Below are 21,187 nucleotides of genomic sequence, written 5' to 3'. Positions count from 1 at the left end.
AACTAGAAGATCAAGTTGATTGCAAATCAACTTGGTTCTTCGAATATATACTTCGGTATTAATTCCGATGGTTCGGCTTGGTTCCTGATCTGCACCAGCCTCATATCACAACACCGTCCACTTCGCTGCCTCTGTGACAGATGGACAACAGCCTCAGTCTTGCCCACTTGGCCCCATGGTTGCATTCGTTGGCAAGGAATCAGAGAGCCTATTCTCTGTCGTAGCTTTACGGCTCCGTATGTTCAAAAGATGTTGACAGGGGTGGGTGCTGTTGGAAGAATTACATAAATTACGGTAACATGTTACGCCTCAGGAATTATGCCCGATTTACCCTCTCCAGATCGATGTGCCTGGACCCGCCTGCAATCATGTGCGGGCCGAAAGTGGGGCTTCATGACAAATTGTGCAAATGGGCTGCCGTTCATGAGAGTATATTAGAGCGTCCCAAGATAAACAAGGGAAGGAGGTTGGCTTCATTTCCAAGAGCGGTAGCCAACCAAACTCAACTTAAATTGTTGGTGACGTAACAAAGCGTGCCCGCTTGATGGGCTCTCAAAAGACTGCGTCCGTCGTCGAGCTTTTGGGAAGTCATGTCAGTCTCCACAAGAAACTAAAGCCAACGGGAGGTGAGTCCGCGTCTTTCTCAAGTGCAATAGGCCTAACGACGATCTGATATCACATTATACAGAGCTTACCCTTTCAGCGTTGCTGCGCCCATCCTGGAATTCCTTTCCTCAGCACGGTCTTTGTGACAGACAAACCTCAGGATTTGGACGGTTCACCGCACCATTGCAACTTGCAGTCGTAAGGCCATGAAGTACACGCGAAGTTTTGGGCAGCCTGCGGGCTATACCGAGTCTGAATCTCGCCGAGCATCACCTGCGGTGTCTTTGCGAGGTTTAAGAAAGGAAAAAAATACGACTTTTACGACAGCTCAAGCAAATTCGCGTAGAAGTCGGGATTTCAGAAGCAGAATACAGGGGCTTATGTTCCCAGGCTATCCAAGTCATGACTCTCGGTACTTTGCTTGTTTCTCAGAGGAAGAGGTCTATCACGTTGTTTGATGGCTTCTCGTGAGATGTTCGCACCATGCTGGCATGATAGGTAAGGTGGACCCCACTCAAAGAGCTACAATTCCAGCCTTAGGTGGGCAGTCCACTGTTGCATCAGGGATAGTGACAGCCACTACATGTGTCATGACCGTTTCGGCCCTCATGGATTGGAAAAAACATACAAGGCTAGCCAGCCAAGCCAAAAAGAGTGTGTCCCTAGTAACTCCCAACCAATGTGAAAATTACGTCGCGATTGTAACGGGAGATCCCGGTCAACTTGGATTACTAGCATGGCTAAATTTCCCTTTGTTCAGGGCGTGCAAAATGGTGTAGAGATCTTGGCAGAATGATAAACGTTTTGTAGTCCGTGTGGCGATCTCTTCAAAGCTAGTAGATAAATTACCCATTTTCGCCCCTAGGGCAGCTCTCTGGCGAGATTTTCATACAGGGACACCCCTTTGCGGAACAAGGGAGATGCCCGTAGCTTAGAACAAAGTTCTCTCATGATCGCTTGGTGAGGGTCCGCATGCAATGCCCGAAGAGAGACGCTTCCACCTGGGGTTGTTGTCACAGATACGCTCATAGAGATCAGCGCTAGAATCCCCTTCTCCGAGAAAGGCACCCCCGGCATATCCGAGGCCATCCTTCGGTTCGACACCACATTGAAGCCTTGTGCTGATATTTGTTCAATTTGAAGCAATAATTGACCAAGCATCTCACGGAGATCTGGACCCGTGACTGTTGAGTCAATCAAATTCTGTTGTATCATGTATTGGCGAATCTTCGTCCAGGCTCGATCGGTCCGCCAGCTTGTTTCGCTCCAGTCGTTGCGTATCATATCGGGGCATGATTCCTCGCCGATATGCGGATTCTAGTCCTCTTCTTTACGAGCAAGAAGATCCTTGATCTGTCCCATGTTGCCAATACTGGCCAGTAAAGAGGACTCAAGGTGGACATATGATAGGATAAGAAGTATTTGTTTGAACGACAACCGGCCATAAATCAACGAGGCAGGGCTAGCTGCTGTTCCTGAAAACATTCTGCTTTGCCGAAAGCCTGGAGTGCTTGTAGTTTTTTCTTCGAGAAAGAGCGGGAATGGTCTTTTATGATTCTTATGTGCAGCACAAGAGGGGCCTTTAGTTCCTCTAGTCGTTGCTGTTACATATTCTTGGGATTCTGCGATACAGGAGGCTCCCTAGGCTCCCTTTAGTCGGGCAACCTGCATATATGGGGTGGTAATCGGCAGTGATTATGCACGAATCTCGATTTAGTTATATTGCTCTGCTTTCGATCTTTACACAACCCTAATAAAACTTAAGAGTTCAAGTGGTGTTCCGTATGTGGGCAGAACATAACCACCATAGGCAAGAAGTGAGATTTCCATAGTGTAGTATCCAGGACAAGATGCATTTTCCTGATACCATGGGCGTAAATGTTCAATAATAGCGTCCTCAAGGCTTTGCTGTTCAGGTTGTAGTGGCAAAAGTCGGGTACTTTGCCTAGAGACTCTTACGCGCCGGTGCAGTTGGCTCACTAGTCGCGTGAAATGTCCCCAAGGGCTGTTGGCAAAGTTTGCGCCCGTCAACTGACTTTGCAATTCGCTGAGAATCCTACTTTCCATGTGCAACCTCATTCCGATGAATCCACACTCAGACATCATGACCACATAAATCTCGGCCAAGGCGTATTCGTTTCCGTCATTTTCGCCTCGACGGTAGAAATTTCTACAACGTGAACTCAAGTAACCGTCTATAGGAATGTAGCCAGTGCCATATGGCGTTTGCTTCACAATTATAACAACATCTAGGGTAGTCTGATCAGAATTGGTTACAAAAGCTGCTGGTCTTCACTTACTCTGATTGACGGGACAGATGGGAGTCATGTACTGCGAAACTTCTGCAAAAGCTGCTGGATAGGTCAGCGGCGATTGGTAAATCCGAAAGTTTAGACTTACGATCAGGTGGCACCATTCTAGGGTAGCAGTATGCCGAAGATGGAATGACAGGGCTGAGCTGTGGCACAGCGGTGAATTGCATCTCGGCTCAAAGTAGTGGAAGATCTAAACTCAAGAATGGAATACTCGAAAGTGTAGGATTTGCGGTGATAGAGCTGCGACTACGGGCCGGGCATGTCTCTTAAGTAGAAAACGTAGGAAATTTTTGAAGGGTCAGATCTAGAAAAAAGTGCATTGGTTGATCTCGGGTCGATTCCTAGGCCAAGGCCACCATGCCTCTGTTCGCCTTGCTCTCCCTTGCTTTGCACTCGAGACACTACCGTGTGGTTTGGACACCATCGGAGGGGTGGGATTATAAACATCTTTCTTTAATTCTGACGGCGTGAAGCTAGGCTCCTTATGATGCTGTCGTTTAGCCACGGGGGGTGGAGTCCGTGGTAGACTGATAATATCACTGCTGACTGTCGAAGGTCGGCTTGGTTCGGTGATATCACTGCTGGCTGTCGAAGGTCGGCTTGGTTCGGTGTGCGGAATGTCAGTTTCATTATCTGTACAAAAGTATCATGAGTATGCGTTCCACAAGGACCCAGCATTCACCAGGCACTCACCTGAATCCTGCTCCATAGACCAGCAGTTTTTGATGCTACTTGGGAATCCCAAGTGAACGCCAATCCATTCCCGCAGCCGAGATGGGACAGCCATTGTTGGGTACTGTTTTGTAGTATTGTAGACTCTGAAGGGGAGCACTTAGATACTAAACAAGCGCTAGCTCGTATTTATATTGACTGCGGATCATTACTTGCCTCATAATGAATACAGTATCCAGTATTGCTTTTTCCCATACGCATACTAGCACCTGTGTCAAACGTACGTATCGTGCAGCAACATCCACAGTATAAGGTTTACTAATTCTGGCTCGCATTTTACGAGGTAATCATGAAGACGGGTGACAAGGAACCGCATTTACATTTATTGGATTGGCTAAGAAGACTGAATGTTGAAACGCTCCACGTTGTTGAAAAGCTCCTAGAGCCAGGTTCGCTTATTTAGTGTTTGCATCACCAAGCATCCAGGTACTCTGACGGGAGAAAAAGGTATAAAAGCCAAAAATGCTATTTCTTGTTCTCCAATTCCAACGCGAGTCGATACAGTCTAGCGTTCCCTGCCATGATATTCATACCTACAACGTGACCTTCTCCAGTTGATCCACCCAATATTCGGATCTTCTTGATAGCATAATCCTCTTTGTCTACGAAGATCATCGGTAGGTCACATTTCGCGACGTCGTCACACACCCCGCGCACAATTTTTATCACAACATCTCTGGCCAGAGTCTGGCCAATCCCCCATTTTGCTGCAAATTTTGGAAGTATGATTGCCAACATTGTGGTGCTCCGTTCATCTGCGCTCTCTGCTGCTGCAAGTGCAGCATTACACCAGTCTTGCTGGCTTTTGATATGGTCCATGACCCAGGTCGCCGCTTCAGTGCAGTTGTGTGTTGCGATATACGTCAAGAACCCTTCGGGCGGCTTGGAACCACTACTCAAAAGCCAACTGAACATCGGCTCTGGATCTCTTCGGGTTGCTACACTCTGCCAGCCAGGCGCTGCGTCCTCAGGAAGAGATTTTCCTAGGTCTAAGCCTGATTTCCGTAGCTTCTCCGCAAAATTCGGTTCGACAAATCGACATATATGCCATATCTCGACTGGCCCAAGTGACGAAATAGCATTGATGGGTGATGATTCCAGCCTTTCCCAGCAGATATTGAACCATGCCTGATGCCAAGTAGCGGCTTGAAATATGAGAAGCGGAAGCGCTGGTACCATCAATGGAGGACGGCTCATTACGTTCCGTCCGAAGCCAGAAGCAAATAGCCGGCCCGAATAAAGACCAACACACGTGACTCGGTCCGATTCTAAATTTCGGTCGCTTCCACTGCGTTTTGCCTGTTGAACCTCGACATAGCTCGCCACTGGATCTACTAACGACTGTGAAGATCGAGCTATACAGTGCACGAAGATCTACTGGCTCTTCGGGATTCTACCCGAAAACCCCCCTATCTCAAAGGTAGACAAGGTCTACTATTTACACATTGTTAAAGCTTAACTTTTTCCATCCAGTTCTCGCTACGAGTAATGAGTGGACTATTGGTGAAACTTTGGCCTTCACTTAAGCCAGCGTGCGATGCAGACTTCGGTCTGCTTTTGCAGAAGGTAAAATAATCAACTGTTATATAATAACATGGTAAATATTTGTTTTTGAGAGGTCATCGAAGTTCAAATACTAACAAAGAAGCATCAAAGAAAAGTATATAATCTTGGGACTTTGACAAAGAAGTTGCGGTTCATTTCTCCGGGCCTTTCACGGATACACCCCTCCTTGCAAATTCGGTACAAACAAAAGTAACGAGGCGATTGTAACTTGTAAGTACTGGAAATTGCCACAAGTTTTTTTTACCAGGAGTACAGTATAGTTTCTATCTATAGATCAGCATGCATTTCCGCTCGACTTTTCTGATGGGGCGATATCCTTGTTGATCATGAGGGAAAGATTGTACACATTTTGGCATAATCACCACGAGAAGAGCCACTCACCCAACTAGTTAGTTCTATCAATCAAGGTGCATTCCAAATATAGTGCCCAGTGATCGATTTCCAAAAAGATCTACAATTTTCTGGCGTTCTGTCTTCGCATTTAACAGTTTTCGAAAGTTCTAGTGTCAACAATAGTGCGCAAATATTGATATGCTATGTCAATGGTATTGATGGGGATTAAAAGGGAATTTATTTCAATTACGAGCAGAAACTTTGAAAAAACCAGAATAATTCGTGACCCAGGGAAATTTCTGCGTCCATTTCATTGCTTATGAAGAGGAAAATCAGACTGCTCGAGATTTTTCCAGTCAGCGCTTCCTATGAGAATGCATGTTGTTAAGTGAGGTTTTTCCAGCATCTAATATCTGGATCCTCTCTACAAGCTTCTGTCAAAAGAATACGCGACGTTGTCTGCGGTCGCTATTTGGAGGAATAGAAGAAAACGTCCCTTCATAGCTCGTATAAGGGCAGAATGGCTTTCAAAAATCTTGTTGCCATTGTATGTATATGCAAATTAATTGTTATCGAGTAATTTACAAATGTCGTAGTCTAGATTTCACGAGCATGAACATCATTGTCTGACAAAGATGATGGAAGTTGGCGCGTTTAGCTCGCTGAGACAGAGACAGAGAGAAAGAGCTGGCTCGGTAACCTTCGAGCCTGTATTGCCTTTAAACCCGAGCTTGGAATGCATAAAGTGCTATTCCTGACTCGCTTTTGGAGCTTGTGGAAAGTGGAGGCTATCATGGTTCTGATCCTTAGGAGCCAGCAAATGCAAGCAAGATCTCACAACCTTTCGGAGAATATTTGTCAGAAAAGGGTACTGTTCAAGAACTTGAGACTGGATAATCGACTCGCTCAAAGCCGCAACGTTTTCGCTTATCCCCTCTAGCAAAATCTCAAGCTGAGTGATGCGGCCTTTGAACGCTGCAGCTGTCACCTCCGTGCGAGCTCGGTATGCTCTTTGTACTCGATGTACCTGCTGGGGTTTCCGCTGGCTTCTGCGAGATCTTTGACCTCTCTTTCGGTCGAAAATGTCTTTATCAGAAGCTCTATCCATACTTCGCCGTTTTCTGAGATTTTGTGTTGCATAAATCCTTCGGATTCAGGCGTTCGTCGAGTTCGCTTTGAAGATGTGGGTGCTACTCTCACGTAAGCGATAGTGGAAGCAAGGTCGAAATTCACCTTACAATACAGGGACTGTGCTATATGATGAGAAATGCAGAGCCTTAGGAAAAAGACCTTCTTTTGGAATGGAGCTCGAAAGTCACTGTCAAAGGAAGCGATTGTTTTAAGTTTTTGCAGATTCTAGGTTTCCCGACGGTCACTAATCACTCAATTACACTTCCGATATAATTCTAATCTATCTTTTGCTTTCAGCAAGATGTTTAATGTCTAGGATGATAGTTGACAGAGATAATGAGCCAAGGGCAATTTTGAAGACCACAGATTTTGCGAATAGCAATCTATCTCTAAAACGGATAATAGACTATAAACAAGAAAGAGGACGCCCTACAGAAAGATCAACAAACACATTATACGCTTTCTTGAATAACAAGTCTTTTGGATGTCGCGTAATCAGATAATCCAGCAAGCCTCGGCTTTCACTACTTTGGTATTTCGTATCACGCAAGGAAATCTTAGACCCTTAATGCCAGGATCCAAACTTCCGAAGATTCTTCCGACGCATACTACGGTTCGCAGCAAGAATTCGGCCCGGTCGGACTCAAAACCTGCACGTGACTCGGGCCGACTTTTTTCATACCGCAACAGTGCGGACAAAATGCATCCGAGAGGTTATCTTTCCATCTCAGACCATTTCGTCAATCTCTTTAAAACCTCGGCCCTCGGAATAAACGCGAATATACGTATCATTCATCATTCATAGATAGACCTCCACACCTCGGCTACGTCCCGCAATGCACCATATTCGGTGTTTGCTGATGGTGGTAATAGTGGCGATGGAGATAATGAGGGGTCGATCGGATTAGGATTTAAGTAATTTAAGTTACGAAACTCTCACCTGTTTCAAGCCAATCTCTCATTAATCCTCTCGCCATCCTCGCACTTGTACCACTTGTACAGGCATCAACTTTCAAAGTAACCTCGCCATGGTCCAATATCAACCAATCATCACCTCGCCGGATGACTACAAAACGGCACATAAACGGCGTATCATCTATCTACGTCCGTTTCTCCTTTTCTGGCTAAGCTGTCTTTTCATCGAAATCATCTTCCTCGCTGTCGGTGTATTCATCATGACCGGCACTCGTGACATTTTCAATAAGGTCATGTGGACACTCGTGTTCTGCCCACTAGGGATGGGTGGAACCTTGGGCGGTCTCATCAACTCCTTCATTGTCGATCACCACTACGGGAAAAAAGCCGCCCATTTCACGGCAATCTTGACTTTATTGGTTCTCAGCACATGCAATTACCTCTGCTACAGTCTGGACCGACATTTTGGATGGTTTGGAGCCTCCGAGCATCCCATGTGGTTTCACTGGCGGTACCCCGCGCTTTGGGTGATCGGTTATGTGAATGGCCTTCTGTTATTCACAGATAAGGGGCAGGAAAAACTTGCTAGGATAAATTTCTAGATCATTCAACCTGGTTTCGCAGTCGGGATTCTGCACATTTGGTATCTATTGCGTACTTGGCGATGTGTTGTTCACAGATCACTTGCGGAAAAGAATGGCAATGAATATTGAATGACCAGACTTTCACAACCCTCTCTAGTCAGCAGAGAAGGAACGGGAGGAGCTAGCTGGAATGTCGATTTTAGCCCTCCAATTTACGGTAGAGGATGTTCTAAACCATGTTATGAATGCCCAGTTTCGGAACATGAAAGGCGGAGGGTCACATTTACTGGTAGTTAGAACTGCTATGAAACAGACAACACTATCCAATACAAAGAATCATTCAGAGCTTGACCTTATATGGCGAGCAGGGATATATGTGCCATCTACAGAAATAAGCCGCGCGCCCGGCATCAATTCTCTCATTCTGAATTGTTTTACCTCGGTTAGATAGATGAATACTAATCAAGGCTTGCGGCATATGCTTCAGAAAGTAAATATTTCAGGAGCTATATATACCCCCTCAAGAGCCTTGCGTTTTCCAATATGAATTTGAGCACAATACACTTCGCAGTTATGAATCACAAGTTAGTTTTTTTAGAAAAGATAGACGCCTGGCTCGGCTGGATCTCTGTCGGTAAGTCACTCGGTTGGTGTGTTTGCATGTTTTTTGAGATTTATATGACTTATTCAAGCCGCGTCATAAGCTGCAACAATCGTATATGCTGCTATACTGGGTCCATTTCGTGGTCCATCGGGGGCCGATACTTACTATCATCATGTGATACAAGCCACAGTCAAAAAGGTATTTTGCCCTACCTGGAACAGACATTCCTCCGAAGTAGAAGCTAAATTAACCCGAGTGTACAGCTGACTAGCAGATTCAGCCCGCTACAGCTCCAGTCCGTGCCAGCTTCAACAACTAACCCCTTAACTGATGCTGACGAAGGAAGTCAGATACATGTTTAAGTCCTATGATAATCTTTATCTGGAGTTCTGTGACAAAATGGAAGTCAAACCCCATTTTGTTTCGAATGATCACGGATTGACAGGATTCTGGGTCGGCTCGTCAGCTGCAAAATATATTGTGATAAACTTCCACGGTAAGAATTATAATCGAACTCCAAATAATGATACCCGTGGACTAAGGCTGTAGCAGGTGGCGGATTTGCCATGGATGCAACTGAACCGTATTTCGAGTTCTGGCCTGGAGTTGCTCGAGCACTTTCTGACGAGAATATCAACACCGGCTGGTTCAATGTAACTTATACATTAACACCCCATGCTACCTATCCAACACAATTTTGCCAGGCAGTCGAAGCCCTACGATATGTTATTGAGGACCTCGGACGATCACCATCGGAGATCATTCTTGCTGGCGATTCCGCGGGAGCGAATTTATGCCTTGCACTTCTGTCACACCTATCCCATCCGTCCGAGGATGCGCCAGCACTCGAAGTTGCTGGCCCGCTCAAGGCTATTGTTCTTCTATCACCTTGGATCTCCTTCCGCCGGGATTGGCCGACAATGAAACACAATGAGCACAGAGATATTGATGACCAGGACGTTCTCGAACGCTGGAAAATGGAATATCTACATGGAAGGTCTACTAACTACTACGTCGAAGCGGCCGAGGCGCCCGAATCCTGGTGGCAAGATGCCCAAGTCGAACATTCTCTTGTTCTTGCAGGTGGGGATGAGATGCTTTTAGACTCCATCAAAGTATGGTTCGAAAAGTTTCAAGTGAGTTACAGGAGATTTCCATCCAGAGGGCTTTACTGGATACGCTGACAACCTGTAGAAGGGAAACTTGGAAACGACATTCATTGTCGGTCAAAACGAATGTCACATCGCGCCTCTAATTTGGCCTTTATTTGCCGACAGACGCGAAACCTACCAGGGCCGTGCTATGAAGTCATGGCTAGTTGATCGGTTACGCCTATAGCTTTGCAGGTTAAATTGCTTTCGGCAGTAGAGGCGAGGAATTACTTTCAATGTTTGGGTTGCCATAGTCTGACTGGTGAGAGCTATGCGGGTGAACAGGTATGGACTGCATTCAAACCAAAGTGCTACCAATGGAACGGTTTATGTGCCTCGCATGATACTCCAGCTCTCAGTCCAATCATTCTGGTGTACCGCAGGGTCGCTCTAACACCCTGGCCAATATCGCTCATTGTGTGTAGTGATAGGGGAAGCTCGTGATTCTCCCCTTTGGGCCCTTCTCATTGGATATTGTCCCAGCGGCAACGATTTCAGTCATCTGAACTAAAAACAGAATATGAACGCTATCTGAATATCGGTGGCCCTCTAGCCCTGAGATACTCCAAGAAAAGATGTCTCCCTGAACAAGTGACATAAATATTGGACCTTTTTAGACCATATGAAGTCTTTCAATCTTCGTTCACCATTTCTGCACCTCAGTTTTCATAATTATCATTTCTCAAATTGCAAGAATTTTTACGGCCTAGGGGAAATATCCTGAATGAAGAACAAGTCGGCCCTCTTTCTTTCAGGTACCACACAACTCGATGACCCTCTTCCATTTTCTAACCACATATACGGGCCTTTAAAGTATAATATTTCCTTCATTTTTTCTTGTTAGTTCCCTGAACGCGTGCTGTTGCCTCTTCTATTTAGACCTCTCTATATTTTCAAGCTCCACGATCTACAGATTTATCGTGGATTTTAGTGCTTTCAGAACACCTTTCACCCTCGATATACTTGCAAATGAGGACTGGTGCAGTAGTGACGACATGATCCCGAACCTTAGGATCGAAGGCGGCACTGGGATTCAAAAAAGCGGTTGATTGGCCCCTCGTACAGCGATGATATGAACATCGTCCGCGACTCTCAAAGCCTCACAGCTCGGCCCGAATGATAGGAACGGTCGGCACGTGAGTCGGTCCGCTCAGGCTTTAAAGCGGAAGTTGCCACTCAGGGGTTGGCTTTTCTTTTTATAATTGCACCGGAGCTCTGACAAAACTTTTGAAAGTGAATTGTTGCCGGGAAACGGCGATTGTTCACTAACAGGGCTTTCGACTCTTTGACACTTCAACCTTCCAATATTTCTGTTGCAAGAGAAGAGGGTATTTAATAGCTACTGGATATGGCCTGCGTGAAATTCAACTCACACTGCTTTGGGTCAGCTACTCTGGCTAGAGTATAATGGGACGAGTAGCTGGGATCCAGCGTCTAATAAATAGTCAAATACGATGCTATGCGAAACCTTCCAGGAATGTTTGTTGTGATATGAGGCTGGTGCAGATCAGGAACCAAGCCGAACCATCGGAATTAATACCGAAGTATATATTCGAAGAACCAAGTTGATTTGCAATCAACTTGATCTTCTAGTTGTATATATAGCCCTCGTGTTTCTCTCTGAATAAATAAGACAATTCATACCTCTGAACTACAATAGGTTATGAGCCCGGGAGCAACTCTTAGGTGCTATTTCTACTCATCTGAGAATCATCTTACCTACTTAGTTAAATATCTACCCCGCTTTTACAAGCCAACACAATATCTGCTCTAATCCACGACTCGCCCGACCGAGCCGTCACGGCTATTGAGCTTTTGACAGGAAGCGACAACTTCGTAACCTAGAAACGTCTTATGACTTCCTACCTCAAGGCGAGGCAGGTCTAGGATATTGTGTCGGGCGACCTTAAGCGTCCCGACTGCTTATTTAAGTACGTTAAATCTATTACAGCGAATATCTACCCCTTAGTGGAACCGCACTTAGTTAGGGCGGTGAGGTAGCGCGCTATTGAAGCGCGTCTCGAAGTAGAGGTCTAGGCGTTCGAGCGCTACCGTAAATAGTCGCGCCGCGAAGCCGAAGCCTACTATACGATCTTCCGGTACCTATCCCCGCATATTAGTATCTATGTCGCGGGTCTAGAGACGTCTCGGGACCTCTAGAATAAACTCGAAGAACGGTACCGGCGGATAGAGCTCGCTATATTTTGCGAGCTATTCGCCTAGCTTCGCGAAACCACTAGCGAGCGCTATAGTAGCGCGCGCGAATTTGTCGATCGAGTACAGTTACTCGTGTATCGATTAAATACTATCGTACCTAGATCTATTAGCGACCGAACGTATATTGCGATCTTACTAACGCAAATCGGACCGGAATATATTCTAGTTGTGGATGCTATTTAGAATAACAAGGATCCGGTGAATCCGATCACGATCGGAAATCGTCTGTCGAATGCTAAGTAGACGATTCGGAGAAAAGAGGCTCTAACACCCTTGTAGGCAACGTCTAGCCCGTCCGTTAATACAGTGTAGTAGACTACTAAGAAATACAACTATTGTAAGAAGCGCGGCTATATAGTCGCGCAGTGCTAGAAAAAACAGCGAGAAGGATAGTCGTCTAGGGACTATACCCCGAAGACTAAACAGAGTGTTTCCGGCTCACTAAGAAATAATTTACAAATAATACTATTAAGCTAGGTGGAAGGTCGGTAGGGCCCGCCGACTTCTAAGAGACCGAGGATCAATATCGTAAGGGCGAGGGTGACGACCTTTTATATCTATATACTATAACCCCGGTGGATCCTAGACTCGGCCGCCACTAGCTATATCTACTAGGATCGGAGCTACTTTAGTAGTCTACAGCCCTACTACGAGATACTAGACACAGCGAGCGATCTAGTGGAAGCCGAAGGGATTAGTACGGTAAAGCTCACGCTCCGGGGGAAGTTCAACTAACCCTTAGTGCTAAAGAATATATACTTTGCGCCACGCGTTAGGATAAACCTAATTAGCGTGCTAAAGCTATTGCGAGACCGCTATTCGATAGTAGCGTATCTATAGAATATTTTTGTGTAACGCTAAAGACGAACCGTAGGGACTACGTACCACGCGGAGGAGGATCTACTAATCCTACAGTGCTATATAAGCAAGAGATCTCGCAAGCGAGTCTAACTAGCGAGGGCGCCGGCGACCTATAACTATATAGATTCCCTAGAACCGCAGGCGGTAGCTATAGATATCGACGACCCTTAGGAGTTAAGTGACGTATAATATATAGCGTTAACCTCTAAACTCGGCGGTGAAGCTATAATACTCGAAGTAGATATAGGTATAGGAGGGGACTAGGCCTCCGAAGCGTTATAGCACGCTCGGATAGGATATCTAAACTAGGGCGACTTGAGGGTGGTCCTCCGGTAGACCGGCACTCCGTACCAACCGCTAATATAGGCGTAGCTACTAGCAACGCCGCAGTGCTCGGCGTATATATCGGGTAAGCAACATCAAAAAAGGAACTCCCGCGCAAGACAGCCACGTCTATATTCAACGAGAATTTTTGAATTAATCTATTCGGACCTCATAGAGATACCGATTGCTAAAAATAGCTCTAGGTACGTGATCACCTTTACTAACGATTATTCTCGTGGCTCGTGGGCCTATGCTATAAGATAGAAGTATAAAGCGCTCCAAAAATTCCGACAGTTTAAAGCCTAGGTGCGCCGATAGTTCGGCGCCTAGATCAAAAGATTTCTCACTGATAACGGGAGAGAATATCTATCAATTAGAATATATCTCGAATCCTAGGGAGTTGAGTTCGACACATCGCCGCTATACTATAAAGGGCAGAATAGGCTAGCGGAACGCACTAATCGTACTATCCGGGAGCGGATCAATACGCTCCTATCCGATACGAATCTTTCTCCTTTCTAGTAGGTCGAGCTTTTAGATATAGTGGTCTATCTAAAGCTACGTACGCTAGTATCGATCTTACAGAAGAAGACTCCGTATAAACTAATTCACGGGAAGCGTCCCTCGCTATTATATCTACGACGGATTGGCTCTCGTGTATAGGTCTTAATCCTAAAAAAATATCGAGCAAAACTCGGACTGCGATTATCTAAGTGCCGACTGCTAGGCTACTATGAACCGAACTAGTACAAGCTCTATAAAATATATTCCGGAAAGACCGTCTTTTCCCGTGATATCGAGTTCGATAAGAGGACCCCGATAGCGCTATTTATCGAGAGGGAAATAGGCAACGACCTCCTAGACAATGCTCCTCTATCACTAGTCTTTCTATTAATACCAAGTTCGATCAGCGGGCTACTAACACTATCTATATCGCCTTTAGCTCTATCGAATAAGCAAGAGCAAACGCTATCTAAGCGTAAAAACGAGATACCTCTAGTGCTCAATCTAAGCTAACAAGGAACCGACTTGACTTCGGACCTTAGGTATTCGATCTATAGTCGTAGACGAAGACCGTCACAGCGTCTCCTAGAGTCACTAGGTAAGATATACACAGTAGGCGCATTAAATACCGCACTAGTAAGATACGTCGACCCGGCGACTTTCTATAAGGCCGTATTAGGCCTAAACTAGCTAGAATAGTAGGCCGCTATCTAGAAAGAATATACGTCGCTTCTCGAATATAGAATATAGGAAAAGTTTCGGCGAGAGGACATCCTAGCCGGAGATTATATAATTAGCTATAAATAGGTCTTTAAGACTAAAGCCAATAGAACGCGCAAAACGCGGTTAGTCATCAAAGGCTATCGGCAGAAACATAGCATCGACTATCACGAAATATTTGCTACTGTGTCCCGGATAGACTCGGTCCGTTATATTGTCGCTAGCGCCGTATTGCGCGGATAGGAACTCTACTAATTCGACGCGGTCACCGTATTTTTATATAGTGACGTCGACTCGTCGATCTATATAGAGTTACCCGAGGGCTTCGAGGAACTAGGATACGTATATTGGCTACGCCGTTTACTATATAGGCTAAAATAGACCCCGCGGATTTAGTACTAATACGTTCACCGCGTCCTGACTTCCTATAGCTTTACTATAGCCTAATCGGACAACTATATATTCTTTAAACCAAATTGCGTCGTCTATGTTTATATCGATAACTTCCTTATTGCGGCGGCAAATACGCACGAGATCAAACAAGTGCAATAAGCACTACAAACAGAGTTCTAACTAAATAATCTAGGCGCCCTACGTTTGTTCCTCGGGATCTAGTTCGACTATTATATCGATAGGTCTATATCTATTCACTAACACTAGTATATCTAGAAGGTGCTCTCCGACTTTGGCATAGAGACTTGTTAGCCGAAATCTACGCCGATAAATCCTAAGTATATCCTAAATCATCGTCTAGACGAGAAACCTCCGGACGAGGAAGCAAAAGCTCGTTATGCGACTACTATTAGTTCGTTGATATATCTAATAGTTAGCATGCGACCGGATATTACGTTTGCGCTAGGCACGTTGAGTCGCTTTATATCTTAGCCGCAATCGCACCACTAAATCGCTCTATCGCGATTGCTCCGCTATATCAAAGCCACACAATCTTATCGGATCACCTTCCGTAGTGGATAGCTAATCGGATACACAGACGCTAACTTTAGGGGCTCTATCGTTACTAACGGTGTATACTCCACGTCTAGCTATATATTCTAGCTTATAAGTGCGCTAGTTTCCTAGTCGTCTAAGAGATAGGGGGAAGTAGCCACGTCTACAACCTATACCGAATATATTAGATAGTATAATACTATTCTATATCTCTAATAGCTTCGCACCTTTCTAGCCGAAATATAGTTGTATCGGTCTTTAGTCACTAATATCTTGGCTAACAACTAGTCCGCTATCGCGCTATCTCGCAATCCCGAGTTCCACAAACGGACGAAGCATTTTAATGTAAAATTTCACTATCAGCGAGCTATGTTGAATACCGGCGAGATTAGGCTCTAATATATTCCAACTGAGGAACAGGCCGCAGATAGTCTTACTAAGCCATTAGGGCCTACGTCCTTTGCCAAGTTTTGTAGTCTCTTAGGAATCGACGCCTCAGAAACTCCAAGGCAACCTACATAATAGCATAGGCGCTCTTTCCACTTTATTTTTCCCACGAAGGTTTTTTGAGTGGTTTTACCGAGGCCTGACTGCTCTGCGCAATTCCAGTATCGCCCTGCCAAAGCGATCCTGAGGGGGAATGTTGTGATATGAGGCTGGTGCAGATCAGGAACCAAGCCGAACCATCGGAATTAATACCGAAGTATATATTCGAAGAACCAAGTTGATTTGCAATCAACTTGATCTTCTAGTTGTATATATAGCCCTCGTGTTTCTCTCTGAATAAATAAGACAATTCATACCTCTGAACTACAACAATGTTGAAACGCCAGGCACTTTTCCTACTGGGCGGCTGATACATTGAGTTGCTGAAACACCACTCGCCCTACCAGCTTGATATCTATGCTTTTGCTAAGGTAACCTTGTCTTCGGTCAATTAATATAATGTGAGCTTCGGAGTGTTGCTGCTGCAGCCATCCGGTGCTCTAGAATCCAGCACGGATGGTGAGCGTCTCGCATTTTTTTGCAACCATTAAAAAGATTTCAAAAGCTTTACCCATATAGGGCTGTCATTGCTCCTTCAATACGAGAAAATCTCAGCAGCCGCACATTGAGGTGTAGCGGCTTCTGGGTAGAAGGAGATATTTTCTGCTATTACAAGATTGTTTCAAGTAGGTCCAAATTTTCATTTCGAATTGAAAGCTATCTTCATTGCAAATATGATCATCTTGCAAATTTCAATTGAAAGGAAGAGTCAGAAATCAGCCAGATGCCAACATCATGAATCTAGAGTGGTATTTATGACGTTCAAGCCGAGGCAGACAGCCCCATTTGAAAGGTCAATTCCATGAGCAGGATATAGCCGCCATGTCTACATCACTATGCCTAAACCCTGGACTTTGACCTAAACATATGCAGCTCTTTATGAGTGCTGATAATGATTAGATACGCTAGTAGAAATCAAATTGTTTCGTGGCTTACCTGCTGTAAATTCCACTGCGTTGACAGCCCAGGGAGCCTCGGGGAGAGGTTCCATCGAAATCGTGATATCCTTTGCCCGTAAGTACCCCTCTAGGTCCTGAATATCAAACCAATCCCCAGAAAGCTCTTCTTGAACCTCGGGCGAGAAAGCAGAGAGAGGACCAGGGACAAGATGAGTTTTTCCTGTCTGCCGGTTGTCTGCGTCTTCATTTCGTGACATGGGAATTTCAGGGTAGTGTGAGCCGGCGCCTCCTATTTGAAAGAAAGGTATTTCATGACAGTCAACGGGCCTCTGATTATTGAGAGTCGCATGTAATCGAGCATAGAAGAAGGTTGCAATGGTGTCCCTGGTGAGAAGAGGGAAAAGTAATCGAAAAGGCCGTTCGAGAGCGTTCAAGGGAATAGACGGGCTATCGAGGATCATATAGCCATAGCATAGACAAGCTATCCGGAGATACTCCACAAAGGTTGACCTTTCAATTAATACGACACCATCGAGCATGTAGTCCAAGTATTTGCCAAGATGAGTCGGTGAATGAGGCGATTCCTGAGTTGAGTGGAATTTCGCTTGATTAGCATTTCCGCTTTGATCTTCCCGTAAACTTGTTACAGAAGTTCCTTCATTTCTGCGAGTAGGGCTTGAGTTGGCCTGGGAATCTCCGCGCTGCCTCGCATAGGGTAGGCATGATTGCACCGTTTTCTGAAGGTGATCTGCGAGATGTGGCCACGGAGCGAGACCTTCGGCCTTTGCAACCTCATCTCCAAAGGAACAGATATTGTTGCTGATTCCTTCGAGTGCAATCTCAAGCTCAGCAATGCGGTCTCTGAGAGCTGCAATGTTCATCTCGCTCTGAGCTTCGGGCGCCCGTTGTGCCTGGTGCCTATTGTCAGCGTGGTTGACACCTGTTCGTTGGTTTCTTCTTCTCCCCGTTGACCGAATTCTTATTTACGTACCTTCCGCTTCCCGGGACTTTAATGTTGTGGTTGTTTCAACCCACCCAGTGTTCCTGCTTTCTCTACCAAGGATTTACAGTAAATTTAATGATTTAAGTTCTCGAGATGAAATCTGCGGCTCCCTGAACTTTCACTAATCGCAGTATCACTCACGGTCACTCAGCGGATTCCAACCTCGGTTACATTCCGCAGCTCATCCGAGTTATGGAAATGTAAGTGGGGATGAAAGGCTGAGAGTTGATCAAATCCAATGGGCGGACTTGGTTTCTAAGCCTGATTTTTAATCCTGGCAAGGAGATGAGTGCGTTTGGAAAATCTGGACCTGACCTAATTTGCTTCTGGGTTGTGGTGACCCATCGGACCGAGGTTGCCGACTCGGGCCGACTCCAGACAAAACCTCAGGCCTCGCGAAAATGATCGCAAGATGTTCTGTATCGAGCGGGTGACGATCATTACATACAAGCGAAAAGCATAGTTTCAGGTGGATGATCCGTTTCTCTTAGTTTGATTGACAGGGATTACCACGGAATACCTTCGCCCTTACCATTTTGAATACTCTTGTCTGCCGCCCAGTGGGATATCTACCTATGTTCTTCCCTCTTTCTTCCTCTATTTTCCTCTGGCTCTGCCTAGGCTGGCTTTTTGGTTCTGATTTGATCTCGTACTGCATCCTGTCGCAGCATTGCTCTAATGTACTCTATTTTTGTTTCCCCGTACCCAGCTGATCATGGGATAGTCTATTTTCTTCCCCCTTCCATTTCATTTCTGGATATGGCTCCCTTGCAATGGTTCTGAGACGACCACACCGCAAATCTCGCCACAGCTGCCTAGACTGTAAACGCCGGCGGGTTAAGGTACTCCAAAATCCAAATTCAATCTGTTGAGCTTCGAGCTAATCAGACCACAGTGCGACGAGGCCCGGCCCGACTGCTTCAAGTGCGTCAAACGCCATGTCAAGTGCGAATACGACCCATCCATCTCACTTATCTGGACTATCAAAGAGCTGCCCCGTGGTTTATCTGACCAAGACTTCGGAATAAGTAATCTCAGCGGCAGCACTTGTAGCATGGGCTCAGTTCCCGTGTCCACGGGAAACCCCACTACAACCCCGGGTAGTCTGAGCCTGCTAAACAACGGAGCCAACTCAAGCTCGAGAGCGTCGGTCCTGAATCTGCATGATCTCAAGCTGATGATGCAATGGTGCAACACGACATACCACACGCTTTCCCACAGCGAGCGAACCGATATAGTTTGGCGCAATAACGTGCCCGAAGAAGCTCTCTCACACTCATTTCTAATGCACGAAATTCTCGCCCTCTCAGCTCTCCATCTCGCTCGCACAGGTACTGGCCGGTACCAGTGCTCAGTATACTTAAACTGTGCTGTGGCGCACCAGAATAGAGCACTGACTTTACTCCCTGAGATTCTGGGTGATATCAACGAGTCAAATATCAAGGCTATGTTCGCCTTTACTAATATCATCGTTGTTTACACATTTGGTTTCCCTGCAACACCAGACGTCCTAGACCCCTTAGCTTCTGTTGGTAGTTTGTACCAAGTCCTCGACCTGACACGCAGTATCCTAAAAGTCGTCCGCTCACCGTCAAACTATCTGAAACAAACCAATTTCGCCGCCATGCTACAGGTAGAGCCTATTAGGGCACAGTTACCCGATGATGCCCCAGCAACAATAAATCAACTATATGAAGCAAATGAAGTCTGCAGTACCCGAAACAGAAGCTACGAGACAGGGGTATACACTATCGCCATCGGCAATATCACCGAGATGCTGAGTTGGGTGTATGGTGGGATGACCGCTAGTATGGTAGCCAGGTGCTGGGTGATCCGGCTACCAGCAAGATTTATGGAGTTGCTTCGCGAGCGGGAGCCAATGGCCCTCGGTATACTGGCGCATTATTGTGTGCTGTTACATGCTTTGAGGCATCGTTTGTGCTTTGGCGAGTGGTGTATTTCCGTTGCGAAGGCTGTGTGGGCGATCTTAGATGATCAGTGGAGACCGGTGGTCGATTGGGCGATGCGTGCTATCTTGGGTACAAATTATATTGAGAAAATGACCAAATGAGTGGAGCAAAGCGATGAAGTAAGGCAAAGCAAGATAAAGGAAACCTCAGTCGACCCACAGATTAACTCGAGTAATGTGTCATGATATTCACTGTACACATCAAATCAACACATCACTCTAGTTCTATTGGCAGAGAATGCAACGAAATCAGAACCTGGCCATCTACACTTTTATTTTCATGGATCCATGGTGAAGTCACAGCTCTCGCCACTAGCCACCGGCTATGTGTGATATGACTAAGATCATGGCCACAGTTACGGGAAGGCCAGACAAACAACTACACTACACTATGTCATCAGTTCATGGCCATCAGAGCCATATCGCTTAGCCATTCTCAGTATCTCTTTCCTCAAAAGAACATCAATTAATTCGGATATTTAATAACAAAAATATCCAACATAACACACATAAGCAGATAACGCACCGTGTTGCTCTCAACGAGCCTATGCGTTGCGTTTATATACCCAATGGGCCTCATAACGGACCGAACAAGAAACAAGACACTGGATACAGTCAGCGCGAGCATATTCAACGCAGTGGTTTTCGATATGCTTCTGTTCTGGTTAGTGTCTATCAACCCTCTTCGTATTCCGTCGCACAAATAGAGCGGGAGCGGGACGGCCAAAAGAAAAACAATTTGCAGTGGACGGGCATCCGAAGGCAGAGGCAGAGGCAGAGGCAGAGAAAGAAAAAGACGGGAGAGGGGGGAGAAGCCTGTATCATCAAGCTCAAAGTGCTGCAGCGTATTGCCGAGGTCGAGTCTTGCTTGTGTAAAGCACTACCTTCAAAATAAACTCACCAGTGGGCGATATGGATGGTGACACATGGTTTTTGGTATAAATGCTACAAATGGCGAGCAATCAATAAATCGGAGACCACCAACAGCCCCACCAGGCTGACATCAAGCTTCACGTATCTCTCGGAAACTATGACTCGAGTATACATAATTTACCCTGGAAATGACGTGCGTCTCAAGTCCCAGCATCAGAATAAAGAGGAAGAAAAATCATGCAGGGAGAAGAAGACTAGAACTATGAGTAAGTGTATGGGCTCAATGTTATTTCCAGAAAGTATTTGAAAAAGATCGACGTGGTGGCTTCTATTTTCACTGAGAATGCGATGCTATCAACCGAAGAGATTGCTTTCCGGCTTCCTTC

General features: G+C 45.7%; 7 protein-coding genes across 7 annotated transcripts; 5 read left to right on the top strand and 2 right to left on the bottom strand.

The window, feature by feature from the left end:
* Window positions 1-4,118: 4,118 nt before the first annotated feature.
* Window positions 4,119-4,850, bottom strand: N7498_000023 (uncharacterized protein; the record flags this gene model as incomplete). Its single annotated transcript, XM_058447086.1, has 1 exon — window positions 4,119-4,850. One exon carries the CDS (start codon window positions 4,848-4,850, stop codon window positions 4,119-4,121), a length of 732 nt encoding a protein of 243 aa, XP_058312497.1.
* Window positions 4,851-7,711: 2,861 nt separating this feature from the next.
* On the top strand, window positions 7,712-8,200 carry N7498_000022 (uncharacterized protein; the record flags this gene model as incomplete). The annotated part of the gene is made up of 1 exon (XM_058447085.1): window positions 7,712-8,200. The coding sequence occupies one exon, from the start codon at window positions 7,712-7,714 to the stop codon at window positions 8,198-8,200; it is 489 nt and encodes a 162-aa protein (XP_058312496.1).
* Window positions 8,201-9,116: 916 nt separating this feature from the next.
* On the top strand, window positions 9,117-10,124 carry N7498_000021 (putative epsilon-lactone hydrolase; the record flags this gene model as incomplete). The annotated part of the gene is made up of 3 exons (XM_058447084.1): window positions 9,117-9,282; window positions 9,339-9,922; window positions 9,981-10,124. The coding sequence occupies 3 exons, from the start codon at window positions 9,117-9,119 to the stop codon at window positions 10,122-10,124; spliced, it is 894 nt and encodes a 297-aa protein (XP_058312495.1).
* A 1,568-nt stretch (window positions 10,125-11,692) lies between these two features.
* Window positions 11,693-14,533, top strand: N7498_000020 (uncharacterized protein; the record flags this gene model as incomplete). Its single annotated transcript, XM_058447083.1, is given in 16 exon segments — window positions 11,693-11,773; window positions 11,825-11,929; window positions 11,967-12,056; window positions 12,161-12,322; window positions 12,338-12,393; window positions 12,632-12,682; window positions 12,787-12,856; window positions 12,946-13,099; window positions 13,298-13,424; window positions 13,444-13,542; window positions 13,634-13,743; window positions 13,773-13,860; window positions 13,884-13,935; window positions 14,087-14,318; window positions 14,361-14,441; window positions 14,457-14,533. Coding segments are annotated over 16 exon segments (1,635 nt in total), but the record flags the coding sequence as incomplete, so codon positions are not given.
* Window positions 14,534-15,050: 517 nt separating this feature from the next.
* N7498_000019 (uncharacterized protein) lies at window positions 15,051-15,910 on the top strand (the record flags this gene model as incomplete). The annotated part of the gene is made up of 4 exons (XM_058447082.1): window positions 15,051-15,129; window positions 15,318-15,411; window positions 15,449-15,530; window positions 15,800-15,910. The coding sequence occupies 4 exons, from the start codon at window positions 15,051-15,053 to the stop codon at window positions 15,908-15,910; spliced, it is 366 nt and encodes a 121-aa protein (XP_058312493.1).
* Window positions 15,911-16,592: 682 nt separating this feature from the next.
* N7498_000018 (uncharacterized protein) lies at window positions 16,593-17,837 on the bottom strand (the record flags this gene model as incomplete). The annotated part of the gene is made up of 2 exons (XM_058447081.1): window positions 16,593-16,663; window positions 16,994-17,837. 2 exons carry the CDS (start codon window positions 17,835-17,837, stop codon window positions 16,593-16,595), a joined length of 915 nt encoding a protein of 304 aa, XP_058312492.1.
* An 895-nt stretch (window positions 17,838-18,732) lies between these two features.
* N7498_000017 (Zn(II)2Cys6 transcription factor domain-containing protein) lies at window positions 18,733-20,030 on the top strand (the record flags this gene model as incomplete). Its single annotated transcript, XM_058447080.1, has 3 exons — window positions 18,733-18,801; window positions 18,855-19,313; window positions 19,371-20,030. 3 exons carry the CDS (start codon window positions 18,733-18,735, stop codon window positions 20,028-20,030), a joined length of 1,188 nt encoding a protein of 395 aa, XP_058312491.1.
* Window positions 20,031-21,187: the final 1,157 nt, after the last annotated feature.

The sequence above is a fragment of the Penicillium cinerascens genome (genome assembly GCF_028974065.1).
Source record: "Penicillium cinerascens strain IBT 15544 chromosome Unknown contig_16_segment0_segment0, whole genome shotgun sequence".
In the NCBI taxonomy this organism is placed as follows: Eukaryota; Fungi; Ascomycota; class Eurotiomycetes; order Eurotiales; family Aspergillaceae; genus Penicillium; species Penicillium cinerascens.
This window is presented reverse-complemented; position numbering and strand designations above follow the sequence as displayed.